Source organism: Tachypleus tridentatus, chromosome 6, assembly GCF_004210375.1.
Source record: "Tachypleus tridentatus isolate NWPU-2018 chromosome 6, ASM421037v1, whole genome shotgun sequence".
Taxonomy (NCBI): domain Eukaryota; kingdom Metazoa; phylum Arthropoda; class Merostomata; order Xiphosura; family Limulidae; genus Tachypleus; species Tachypleus tridentatus.
In genome coordinates this window covers 163,557,629-163,570,761 of record NC_134830.1, presented here as the reverse complement: position 1 = coordinate 163,570,761, position 13,133 = coordinate 163,557,629, and the positions used below count along the sequence as shown (strand labels likewise).

Here is a 13,133-nt window from a genome sequence, read left to right as displayed (position 1 = left end):
TCTGTTTTAAGATGTTGATAAAAAAAAAACAACGTTATATTACTAATGATGACCTCTTAAGACTTTTGAGTTTGCTGTACTGTTTTAATTCGGTCAGGTTATCAGTTTAAAATAAAGGACTGCTAGAGTAGATAGCTCGTGCAACTTTGTACAGATATCCAAAGCAAACAAACTAACTAAAGTTAAAATGAAATTCCCTGTACAACAACTTTAAATAAACGAAAGAGAAAAAGAAATATAAAACCCAACGTCAAATATTGATGTTTGCGATGACGCGGAGATTGAGTGAAACGTAATGAAGCATTGTCTGAAACCAAACTCCCCTGTACTGGTATTCTTCATGTATGACGTAGCTCCCGGTTTGTCGCAGATTTCGTACTTGTTGCTACGCTAACAGATAAGAGTCAGAACGTAAGCTTGCAGCATCTCAACAGTTTGCGGATAAAACAAATTGTTTTCTTTATTATTATTGAAGTTTGCAGATGGCGGGAAAAATATGTAAGTAGTAGTATGATTGATTACATTTTTCAAAACGTTTTTTTAACGAGAGAAGTGTGTTGTATTTATATTATATGAAACATTTTGTTTAGCGTGTCATCCGTTATAATTGGTAAAACAGATGAAAGAACATTTTTCGGATTCACACAGATGTTGGTTTAGTTTGTGGGCTTGAGTTGTACCCGTTTTATTTGATTAAATCTAAAAATAACCCACAAAAACTAATGATTTTACACAGCGAGTATTTTAAAAAGATATTTATTATATATATAAACAAGTAAGATTTTATAGCCACGAATTATGTTTAAAAGATAGCAGGTTTTAAGAGTACAACACACACATGGTTTGTGAACGGATATATTTTGTACTATCCGAGACTAATTTTCCCGTAACCGGTTAGATTTTTGTTGAGTTACGGTAACTTAAATTTGAAATCTATACCTGAACATGTTGTTCTCTTTGGTAATTTTACAAACAAGAAATAGAAACTCTGAGATGCGATAATGTTATATGTATATGTATATTATAACCATAAATTTTTAAGCCGAAATAAAACACATTAAAATTAAACAAAATATGTTGCATTTAAAAAAAAAAAGATCATAGGGTACAAACTACAATGTGGGATTATAAAATGATCCTAGGTTTTGGAGGTGACTGCGTAAGTAGGACCCACATTGCGGTGGGGATACATCGTCTGTCAGTCTTAACCTCCAATTCGCTAGTCTCACACAAGAAGATTAGAAATATATATATATATAAGACTGACTGTTGCCGCTCACCAGTGGCACAGCGGTATGTCTGCAGGCTCGCACTGCTAGGAACCAGGTTACGATACCCGTGGTGGGCAGAGCACAGGTAGCCCATTGCGTGGTTTTGTGCTTAATTTCAAAACAAACAAATATTGTTGTTGCCAGTCGCTGGTAAACTGAGTGATAGAAAAACGGCCGGACAGGCTTATTGAGTGCAAAAGATTGCGATCCAATTGACTTATTGGATCAGAAGTGATTAAAATCAGGTATATTCAACTATTATCATGTGAAAGACTGTCAGCAAACGCCATATTACAAAGTGTTTAAGTGTTTTCTTATAGCGAATCTATATTTGGCTATCTGCTGTGTCCACCGAGGGGAATCAAACCCCTGATTTTAGTGCTGTAAGTCCGTGGACTTACCGCTGTCTTAGCGGGGAACATATTGCAATTAAAATCAATTTTGGCAATGAAGAACAAAACCTATAAAAAAATTTATTTTCTGAAATTTCGGGGGAAGGGAGTACTAAAGCCCCCTAGCACCCCGTCTGTCTATGGATATTTTTGTAAAAAAACATCATCTCAAAATATATATATATATTGGAAACAATTTTGTACACGTATGTAAAAACGGCTCGTTTGGGTTGAGACAATTATTTACGTAGAGGAGTGAACAACGTTTCGACCTTCTTCGGTCATCGTCAGGTTCACAAAGAAAGAGAGAGGTAACTGACCGAAAGCTGACCACATGTTTGAAAGGAATTGTGTAATGAGTGTCGGAATGTAGAGGGCGGGCTTAGATGATGAATATACAATTTTATATTATTTTTTTTATTACTATTCATTATATTATATTTTAATATAGATATAAAGGTGTTCCTTTGTATTGGTTTATTTGGGGCTTAAGTTGTATAAGTAAGGCTTCTTTAATTTTGCGTTTGTTTATGTTTATTTCTTTATTTAGTATTTGAGTGTTTTCTATGGTTATGTTGTGTTTATTTGACTTGCAGTGTTCGAAAAAGTGTGAAGGTGACTTTTTATGTTCTTTGAATCTGGTTTCCATTTTTCTACTTGTTTCTCCAATACATAAGTCGTGGCAGTTATCACATTGTATTTTATAAATAATGTTGGTGTGGTGTTTGTCAGTGTAGTTTTTACATGCTATAGACTGAACAACGTAAAAAATTTTCTCGACCCAAACGAGCCGTTTTTACATGTATATTTCTCTACAAGTGGGTTTTTCGACATCACTGAATCTTGAATACAAGTTACCCTGAATAGTAAAGTATGTATACCAGGATTACGACTTAGTTTTAATTAGTTTAAGCACGATTTCTTCACCCCAAACCCCTGTTTTAACAAATATATTTCAAGTAACACAAACTTGGCAGAATTTACTAAATTAGATTATGCAAACCCTTGCAATGCGCGTAAGATTTAGAGTTTTTATAGCTGTGTCACATATGAACTAAAAGACCTCATGAAAAATATTTATTTCGGCCTAATAAGTTTTTTCTCTCATTTTCAGTCATCTCAGTAATGGATGGTTCTGGGTAAGTACAATATGAAGTGACCAAGTGGATTTTTATAGTGTTACATGTGATAGATTTTACGTTACATAATAAAAGTCAAATAAATGATTTGTTGAGATTTTGGTAATAGATTTAGTACTTCTAAAAAAAATGTTTCCAATTTTCTGGAAATGAGCTAAGGACTTGTACAGATTTTCAATAACTTTTTGGATAATTGTTTGGTTAAAAGTTAAAAAGCGTAGTGTATGGAATGTTTTGTCAACTATTCTGACACTTTGGGTAGAGGTCGTTTTAGTATTACTGAAAGATAGGGTTAGTAAATATGCTTGCAAAAGGAACTAAGAAATAGGCCTAGGTCTTAATCTGGGATAATATAATATTGTTCTGGAATCAGAAGAGGTTTACACAGAACTATAGAAGCAACAATCAAAAGATTTTATTGATATGAAAAACGTACGAACGTGCTATTGTAATAACATTCGCTTTTATTTCAAATTACAGCAGTCAACGGTGTTGAACTTGTTTCAAATGTTCTAATTAAAAATGATTTGTTATGGATCATGTTTATCATTCTTAGCCTCCCTAAATGTATTATTATGTCTACAGTTAGTCTGAAAACTGTGAAAATTAAAATATTGAGCTAACGATTCTCACCGGTACGATTCATTATGGTTTAATAATATGTTACAAACGTACTTGCTCGTTCGTTTGAACAAGTTGCTGACACGACTTACGACGCGATCTTCATGGGTGAACGGCAAGTACATCGATTTACAAGAAAAACACAAATTAATCTGTTTTTCAAGCGTCTTAAGTCACTAAATGACATGGTCACTGTAACTGTTTTTTTTATATTCACTTTCGTGGGCGGAATATCCAGACGAGGACAACAAAAATCCATAATGACGTTTAATATCCATAAACTTGTAATCTTCTCAGATATTGAAATTGACTTATTATAGTAGACGAGTCGGCTTTATTATGCATGAAGGAAGGTAACTAATCAACATCACCCACCGCCAACTTTCGGGGTATTATTTCTGAGTGAAATGTGCAATTAATTGTTACATTATAACACACCTATAGCTGAAAGGACGATCATGTTTTATTAAGCGATTCAAACCTGTGACTCGAAGATTGCGAAATGAGAGCTCTAACCATTAGGCCGTGCACGGCCTTAAGTAGGTATTGATTATTGTGCCCATTAATATTTAATATAACGGAAATTCAGTGGCTTTGGGCTTTTATCTGTGCATATATTTTAGTTTCAATCTGTTTTAGTGGTTTGAAAATTTAAAGCAGCAATCGCTTTGGCCTGAAAAGTATTTTGTATCCTGGATATGTTGCTGTATCAGTCAACAGCAGACAGAAAATTCATATTTTCTAGCGATAAAACAATTAACATTTAGATAGCAAGGAAGTATGGAGAAAATAACCTTAATTTATAAAAAAAAATCTACTAAATATTAAATATCACTTATTTTGATGCCAACTACTGCTTTGCACGAGCGCGTGTTTTATCACAAGTCAGATAAATGTATATAACACAAATGTTGCTCTCAGAAACGCCCGCCCTCGTAACTCGGCGATGAGCCTTAAGGCTTATAAAAGCTACAAATAAGGCCTTGATTCCTGTGTTGGGCATACCGCAGAAAGTTTCGCACCTGAAAACGTGCCTGGAAACTTGCGTGGATCTCCTGATTCTTTTAAACGTGTTTTCAGCTTCGTAGGGTTTCATTGGGATTTCTGTAATCGTAGACAGAAGTCTTGCGTATTGTTTTTCTTTTTATGAAAGTTAATACTTTAATTTCAGGAGAAAAAAATAGTCAAATTATTTTGAATTTCAAGCCACAAATTGTATAGTAAGAAACTCAATCACGTATTTTCAGTGGCCTTACCTGCGTTAAGAACGTGTAATACAACAAGGGGGAATAGGACAAAGAACAATTATTATTTATTGGTGATCAAAATTTCGTTTGGAACTTTCCACCCTGTGGTTTCGATACCACTGGTGGGCAGAGCACAGGTAGCAAGTCCATCGTGCAGCTTTGTCTTTCACTTGAAACAAACTTGCAATTGTGTGTTTCAAGACGGCTGATATGGGTATTAACACTTATTAGTAAAAGTGTTAATACCTATACCGGCCGTCCCGATATACATTTTTACTTTAAGTGGGTTTCTCGTCATCACGAAATTTGCAATTATTTGGGACTCTTTTACAATAAATTAGAATAGTTTATGAAATACCTAATAGGTGACAGAGGTAGTAATATTCAAAATATTTGACGTCGTTTCGTGATACGATGAGGATTGTGTTATCGTTTATTCAGTTAGTTTTTTGTTGTTGTTTTTTACGTTTAAACATTAATTTGTGAATAAATAAATAATAAATTACATGGAATAAAAATAATTTTGCGCTATTGGTTGAGATCAGACTTCCACGTAAACAATTTACTACCTTGATTCAGACTGTAACATCAGTTTTTTTGTTTGTTTACAATTAAGCACAAAATTATACAATGGGGTATCTGTGCTCTTCTCACCACGGGTATCGAAACCCGGTTTCCAGTGATCTGAGTCCGCAGACGTTCCGCTGTGCCACTGGGGGGGGCAACTTAAGTTTAAATTTATTTAATCCGTTAACTGAATTGAAAATAATAATTTTAATATTGCTCTGTCCTTTTTAGTAATTAACCATATACAGTTTTATCAAGTAATAAGAATTATTACTATTTTTGACATACGTTTAGGCCTAAATTATGATTTATATAGCCTAGGATTGCAGTGATTTTGCAAATTCGATGCATCATACCAGGCTTCAAGCGTTGACATTTGTTTCGGTTTTAGGCTTATCATGATGTGAAGTACTTTTAGCATTTCACAATTTCTTATGAAGTATATTCGTGTGTACATTAAAAAAACAAAACAACGAACTTTAATTACTTTTCCAGGAAAGCAGCAATTAATTTAAAGTTTTCTTTTCCAAAACAATTTTTTTTTGTAGAGTAATATAGTTTAGAGTTATCACAAGTCTTAATAAATAGCAACAAATAAAATAATGTAGATGTATTTTATTTTTCTAAAATTTTAAAATGAAAATTAACGAACAAATCTTGAGTTTTAATTTCAGCTAAAATATTTTAATAGTTTATGAAAAATTTTAGTACTGTTATAACTTTAATTTTTATGTTTAGCTGTATGTGGTGTTGGATACCTTTTCATAAAATTTTCATTAGTTCATTTTTAAAAACGTAAACAGTTTTGACATTTGAGCTTTAAGCTTACGTTAGACATTCACATTTCAACAACTCTTTTGGGTAATGTAACGCTTATAACATTTAGATTCGTTCTATTTTATGTACATGACAACTGTATGTTTTGAGTAACTTGGGCTAGAGGGTGAATTCCTTAACAGAGTTAATCTGTAGATATACACGAGGCCAAAAGTCCTGCTTATGGCACTTATCTAACACTCCTACGAAAAGTGGGGCCTAATAGGCCCCAGAGCAACTTGAAAGGTTATTAATATTAGGCTAATAATTTTGTATTTAAATGAAATTTAAATGATATTTAATGAAATGAAATCAAATGAAATGGCAATTTCATTTAAATACAAATTTATTAGCCTAATATTAATAACCTTTCAAGTTGCTCTGGGGCCTATTAGGCCCCACTTTTCGTGGGAGTGCTAATATATTGTAGACTCTTCCTCAGTATAGCTAGGTATATATAAACTGTGTATGGGTTCATTGATTTTTGTAGAGTAATATCCTTACATGCGAGTTGTATGCATGCAGTATAGTACTTTTGTACTTAAAATGCCAATGCCTGTTGTTCGTTTTCAATAGTAAAGAAACAGAATGTGTGTTTAGAAATTATATGTAATGAATTAGTGATATTTTACTTCTTTTTTTTTGAAAACTGCTTTTGTGAAAGATTTATAGGGAGAGATGACTTTAATTAAGCAGTGTTAATTAATGGTCATAAGGGTTTTATAAATATTTAATACCTTCAGATGTTCTTCAAGGAGAAATTTGAATGTATTGGGATTTAGTTTGTTTAAAGGTTAGGGTTAACGTAATCTCTAAGCGTGTAGTGGCTCTTGGTGATGAGAAACCCACTTGAAATAAAAATGCATCTCAGAACGGCTGGTATGGGTATTAACACATTTATTGATTAGCAAAGAACAACGTTTCAACCTTCCTAGGTCATCTGCAGGTTAACAAAGAGAGAGTTAGCAACTGATCGTTATTGGGCACGTGTCTTCGGGACGAGAGTATGAACGGGTACGGAATTGTAGGGGGCGTTAAGCAGTGTAGTGGCTCATTTTACTTGAGTTACTGTTGTGTAGATATAGAATAATCTCCGATCAAGATAAATACAGTATCAAGCTTGCATTAAATTTTAAAATAAACTAAAATGGAGTTCCAATTCAAACTAATTTCGAAAAATACGACGGGATTGTGTCTGTTAGAACATAAAGTTGAAATATGTAAAACAACAACAACAAAGAGTTACATTTTACGAACTTCCCCAATGAAAGTAAAGTATGTTAAAAAAACAATAGAAACTGCATCTCTTCCAATACTTCCATAATACTGGTTTAGTTTTAGTTTTATAGTAACTTTACCAAAAGTTTATACCAAACTTTACTTTGCCTACTGTGCAAAATGATTATAAGTTACATTATTTCGTTTCAACAGGACTAACAGTGAAACCAACAGTAAATCCCAGTTTAATCATTGCAAGTATGATCAGACTTCTACAAGTGGCTACAGGTAATATAAACATTTATTGATTTTCCTTTGAATAGGTTTAGTTGGGATAAGCAATAAGTTCTGTGTTAGTACTTACGTATTATGATTTACTAAAATATTTAACTTTATTTTCTAACAGTAAATTTGTTCAACATTTCTCTTTAAATTAGAAAAGTACTTTAAAATCTGTGTTTAAACTGACGTTTCATGTAAACATACGACACAAGATAATTTTAGATTACTTAATATATTTTTTTAAATTTTGTGAAAGTTTTCTGTTTTAGATAACAATACTTGTACAGAACTTACTTGGAAACCTTTCACACGAGAGTATTAAATGTTTCATTGTTTGTTTGTTTTTTAATTGATGGAAAATCTGCATGTTTAATTAGGAGATATTCCAATAAAATTTGTGTTTAATATGCGATGGCTTTGAAAACCAGATTGGAGATAAAATTAGAATTTTCTATCATAGCATTTTCAGAAGACGCAGTAACAAACTGAAAAACACAAGTTTACGTAACGCCCTCTACATGCTATTGAATGGCTGCATAATGTTACAGGATTTTTGAAATACTTTACTTCCTTGTGTGGGATATTTAATTTGTGCAACTGGTTTGTTAAGGTTGCTACTGCGGGTAACTAGGCCATAAGGCTTGTGGAAACCATACGAACTGTGTCAGTTGAAAAGACAAGGTGACAGACAGACAACAGGTTAAGACTGGTGTAACTTGATAGAAGCCATAAAACACATGTCACATATTGAAGGCTACAACAAGGAGACTTGTAACAGATTACAAGTTAGTTTGGCCATGCAGGTTCAAAACTCTTGTTTCAGGAAGTTCTAGGACACTTCCCTAACACACTATTCAGACCATTAAATTACACTTTTTACGATTGGTCTGGCACTTTGAAGTTCACAGTTCTCAACTCTGTGGTATTACAGTACAGTGGGTAGTTGTATTTTTATGCAGTTACAAGTTTTCAGTATGGCATACTTGACTTTTATGAGTGGATCTCGTTTTTTGTTTCCTTGTTTTTGAATTTTGCGTAAAGCTACACGAGGGGTATCTGCGCTAGCCGTCCCTAATTTAGCAGCGTGAGACTAGAGGGACCTCATTTTTATTCAGAATATATTGCGTAATGGTAACCTTGTTGGTAGTGACGATTGGTAACTGCTACATGTTATGAATACGTTGTTTTTTCGGAAAGTGGCGAATAGGCAGAAGCAAGGGTGAAGCTTCCCCCCCCCCCAAAGGAAACGAGTCGAAGTACCCAGCTGGGTGAAATGGACCTGTTTTTGCAAAAGAAAAAGCAGTCTACGTGTGCACATAAAAAAACGACATAGGAGCTCAAATAAGTCCCGGTACTAGTATCGGTGGAATTTCATCTCTAGAAAAGAACAAAAAAAAAGCAAACAAAGAACGTACTAGAACGCGTGACATAAGTAATTACGAGGAAATTCGAAGGGCCTGACAAACATAAAGATTAGTATCAAGGTGTGCAACATACAACTAAACTGAAAGGAAGTTTGTCCAGTCAGTGAGAATCGTAACTGTTGTTATAGGAAGATAGATGTAAGGACCCAAATCACTTTTAACATGAAGTGAGTGGGTGACATCTTTTGTTGTTGCGTCAATGATTGAATTCTAAAATGTCGTGGCATTTCTTAGCATGATAAAATAAGTCTTAAATTTTTTATATACTTCGAAAGTGTAATACAAGTACTACAACCAAAACTATTAAAAACTAGAAGTGACGTCAAATCTTACATGAGCATAGTTGTGTAAATTTAAACTAAATGTCGTTAAGAGACGATGACATTTGTCGTAACGGTCGAAATCGTGTTTCTTTGCTCTTAGCAGCAAACAAACAGCCAATCGTATTGATTCACACCGCTGATAATTTCAGCCACGTGCTTGCTTACACGTTTACAAGCCATAACTGTTCATCGTTAATTGGTCGGACAAATCATTTAATATCCTCATTACCTGAATATACTTAGTTTCTGTTTATATGTAATGAAAGTTTGTACGAAATTACCAATAATACCCAAAATGCTTAGATGAAAATTCCTTCTATAGACAACTGAAGTTCATATGTACTCCGTTCCTAATTTTTTTCTTCCAGTTTGCTTCACAAACTGTTTCGTATTTCACGTCTACATCTGTAGCCACTTCACAGTGTTTAGTACCTAATATCTACACCATTTAGCTATTTTACCTCACACACTGCGCTGGAGAAACATTGAATCGTAACCATGTGAAAATTGTAGTAAGGCACGGTGTTGTTAAATATCATAGTGATATAAAAACTGGAACTACATTTAAACATTATATATTGCACCTAGAGCAAATGTTTAACATTTCGACTCCAAGCACCCTGTGTTTTGGTTTTCTTTTTCTCAAGTAATGTGTCAGTAACAGTAGGCGAGTCATAGCGAATTACGTTAATCTAAAGTATTTGGTGTTTCGCAATTAATCTTTATTCGCTGTATTGGAGATGCACGTGGACAAGACTGGTACATTCACTTATTTTCGAACTTGTAAAACTTGCTGTATAAACGGGGAAAACAAAACAGTTATCCTGCAGGTCGTTCAATGACAGCTTCTTAATGTGTTTACTTTGTTTGTCGTGAATTTCTGTACTAGTCTATTATTGAAGGTAAACGAACTACACGTCGCGTGCTGATATTGTTTGTCTGGTAATTACTTAAGCTCGTATCTGAACTCTGTTTAGACGAAGTAGAAACATTTTAAACTGTTCTATAGTAAGTAAACCTAAACCCAGAGGATGGACTGGAAGATACTTTGAGAATGTCGATAATACTGGATGCAAACGTGACGTAGTATTGTGTAAGTTGTACGTATAACATGGAAACTTATTTTATATACATCGTAAGTCTGACCCGGCATGGCCAAGCGTGTTACAGCGAGCGACTCGTTATTGCGCCAAACATGCTCGCCACTTTCAGCCGTGGGGGGCGTTATAATGTGACAGTCAATCCCACAATTCGTTGGTAAAAGAGTAGTCCAAGAGTTTGCGGTGGGTAGTGATGACTAGCTGCCTTCCCTCTAGTCTTACACTGCTAAATTAGGGACGGCTAGCACAGATAACCCTCGAGTTGCTTTGTGCGAAATTCAAAAACAAACAAACAATCGTAAGCCATCTTGTGGTGAGATATCAAGGATTTTAGTACTGGCATTTAAGGTCATTTTGTGTTTAGCCTGCTTACCCTAATCTGAACGGAAAAATTGATCAGACATATTGCTCAAGTTTATAAAAAAAATGTAAGTAGTTTTCATTCTTGTCTGCAAGGTGGCGCTTTTATGACATTTTGTGTGACGTCAGATATGTGTTGGCTTTGGTGAAAGTGAATAGTGACAAAACTTTTCAAAGTAGTTTGTTTCGAGTTCTATGCCAGTAACTATTTTGTTAAGCGTGTTTCAATTGCATTTTATTTTCGCGTTCGAATGAACTTCGAACGGGATTTAGAGGAGTACTGGGTTTTATAAAGATAATGACGTCAGTAGGCACGTGGTAGTGATGAAAATCAATATGTATTTACTTCAGTCTGCGGTTGTGTTAGAAATATGACGTCTATATAACTAAAGGAAAGAGAAAAAAACGTGACTTCTTTGGATCCAATTAGTTCTAGACGAATAAAACACTGAGCAGGTGATGAAACAAGTGGATAGTGGGCTGATATCTTCTAGATTTATTTATTAGGATAATCTTTAAGTTTTAAAGTACATTCCACTGTGATTGTCACTGTTAGTTCCGTGTGTAATGGTACTTATGTTCGAAACGTTGTCAGACAAAAATTAGCCGTGATATCAGTTTTTAACACAGATCTTAAGTAAATCACAAATAATTTTGAATTGCAGACGGCAACCACGGCCCATTCATAACATTAGAAAGTAAGACGGAGTGAATTTTTACAGTTTATGAAAGGTTGAATTTTGTATAACAGTAAGAACTAGAACAATTTAAATAGACTTGTGGCTGGTTTTTCATCTTTTAATTTGAGTTATTTTTACGTAATTTCTCAAAGTTTCACACACTAGACATCAAATTTTCTACTACCCCCATTTTATCTTCATATGAAGATGATTTCACCGTGAAATCATTCTTAATGACTATTTTTGTGTTCCGTGGTTCGTCATTTTACCCCGATAAAACAAGTTAGATATATATGGTGAATGATTTTAGTAGCACCTTCTATGGTGGGCCCGGCATGGCCGGGTGGGTTAAGGCACTTGACTCGTAATCTGAGGGTCGCGGGTTCGAATTCCCGTCGTACACAACATGTTTGTCCTTTAAGCCGTGGGGGCGTTATAATGTGACGGTCAATCCCACTATTCCTTGTTAAAAGACTAGCCCAAGAGTTTGCGATGGGTGGTGATGACTAGCTGCCTTCCCTCTAGTCTTACAGTGCTTAATTAGGGACAGCTAGCGCAGATAGCCCTCGTGTAGCTTTGCGCGAAATTTAAAAAAAAAATCTATGGTGTGTTTAGGGTCTTAATAAACGTGAAACTTAACTTTTTTAAACACCTTTTTATATGTGATCTGGGAAAGGCTGGTGCCTAAATGGATTGTTAATTAGAAAGGGAAATAAGACATTAAATGAATAGGCTTAATGAATAATTAGAGATTAAAAGTAGGGGCAGGATTTTAACAAACAACAGGGTGACTCGAGAAAGCAAATTAAAACCACGTAAATTGTGAGTTTAATTCTGAATAGAGGGGAACCGAACGCTGCCATACCAACATTCAGTTCAGTTGCGGTAGACGTTAATTTTGAAGTGAATTTTGTTAAGCCTACTACAGCATTTAACACTCCTACGAAAAGTGGGGCCTAATAGGCCCCAGAGCAACTTGAAAGGTTATTAATATTAGGCTAATAATTTTGTATTTAAATGAAATTGCCATTTAAATCCATTAATGAATGGATTAACGAGATTCCCACTGTCCCTATCTACTATCTAGCGAAACCACAGCCAGGGGAACGGGCTTGGAGAAATCAGGACTAGAGAAACGTCTTTTCGTAGGAGTGTTAAGAGAAGAAATCAAAACACATTAACGACATGCTTATATTTTTTTAAAGATTTCTCTCTTAGATATGTATAGCTGAACATAATGAAAATAAGCTTCTAATTAATACAACGTGAAAGTAATTAAAAAGAAAGTTAATTAATTCGACTCGGTAACGTAACCGGACTTTCTATTGACAAAAACTGAGGACTAAATTCTAGCCGCTGTCAGCATATAAAGTAGCATTCTGATTTTTCTCAAAACGGTGATTTATCAGCAATCGAAACTTAGGATAAAAAAATCATTTGTTTCTAATTGATGATTAAAATTTGGTGATTGTGTAGACAATAACCTGACATCAGTTAGTCCAAAAGTTTCATGTTTCATCTACTTGCTATAATTAGTCGGTTAACAAGTTTCAATCCAGCTGAAACATCAAATTCATAAAATTTTGTCATCCTTTCAGGGAGCGCTAAAATTCCATTTTTTAAAAGGTAGAACGTAGTTAATTTCTTCAATGAAAATCTCGTTAATTGTAATTCATATTTGGTAAAGAAAAAA

At 34.3% G+C, this 13,133-nt stretch overlaps 1 protein-coding gene across 15 annotated transcripts in view; it reads left to right on the top strand.

The window, feature by feature from the left end:
• Positions 1-13,133, top strand: part of LOC143254331 (uncharacterized) — a 115,648-nt gene that overhangs the window by 64,436 nt on the left and 38,079 nt on the right. For 4 of the 15 annotated variants that reach the window (XM_076509327.1, XM_076509326.1, XM_076509333.1 and 1 more), the window contains 2 exons: positions 2,778-2,802; positions 7,485-7,559. The exons of 1 other annotated variant lie outside the window; for it this stretch is intronic. In XM_076509327.1, coding sequence (XP_076365442.1) covers positions 2,778-2,802; positions 7,485-7,559 — 100 coding nt within the window. Of the gene's footprint in view, positions 1-399; positions 499-2,777; positions 2,803-7,484; positions 7,560-13,133 lie in introns of those variants that run through there. 10 more of the 15 variants (XM_076509336.1, XM_076509339.1, XM_076509334.1 and 7 more) reach the window with 5 other exon arrangements.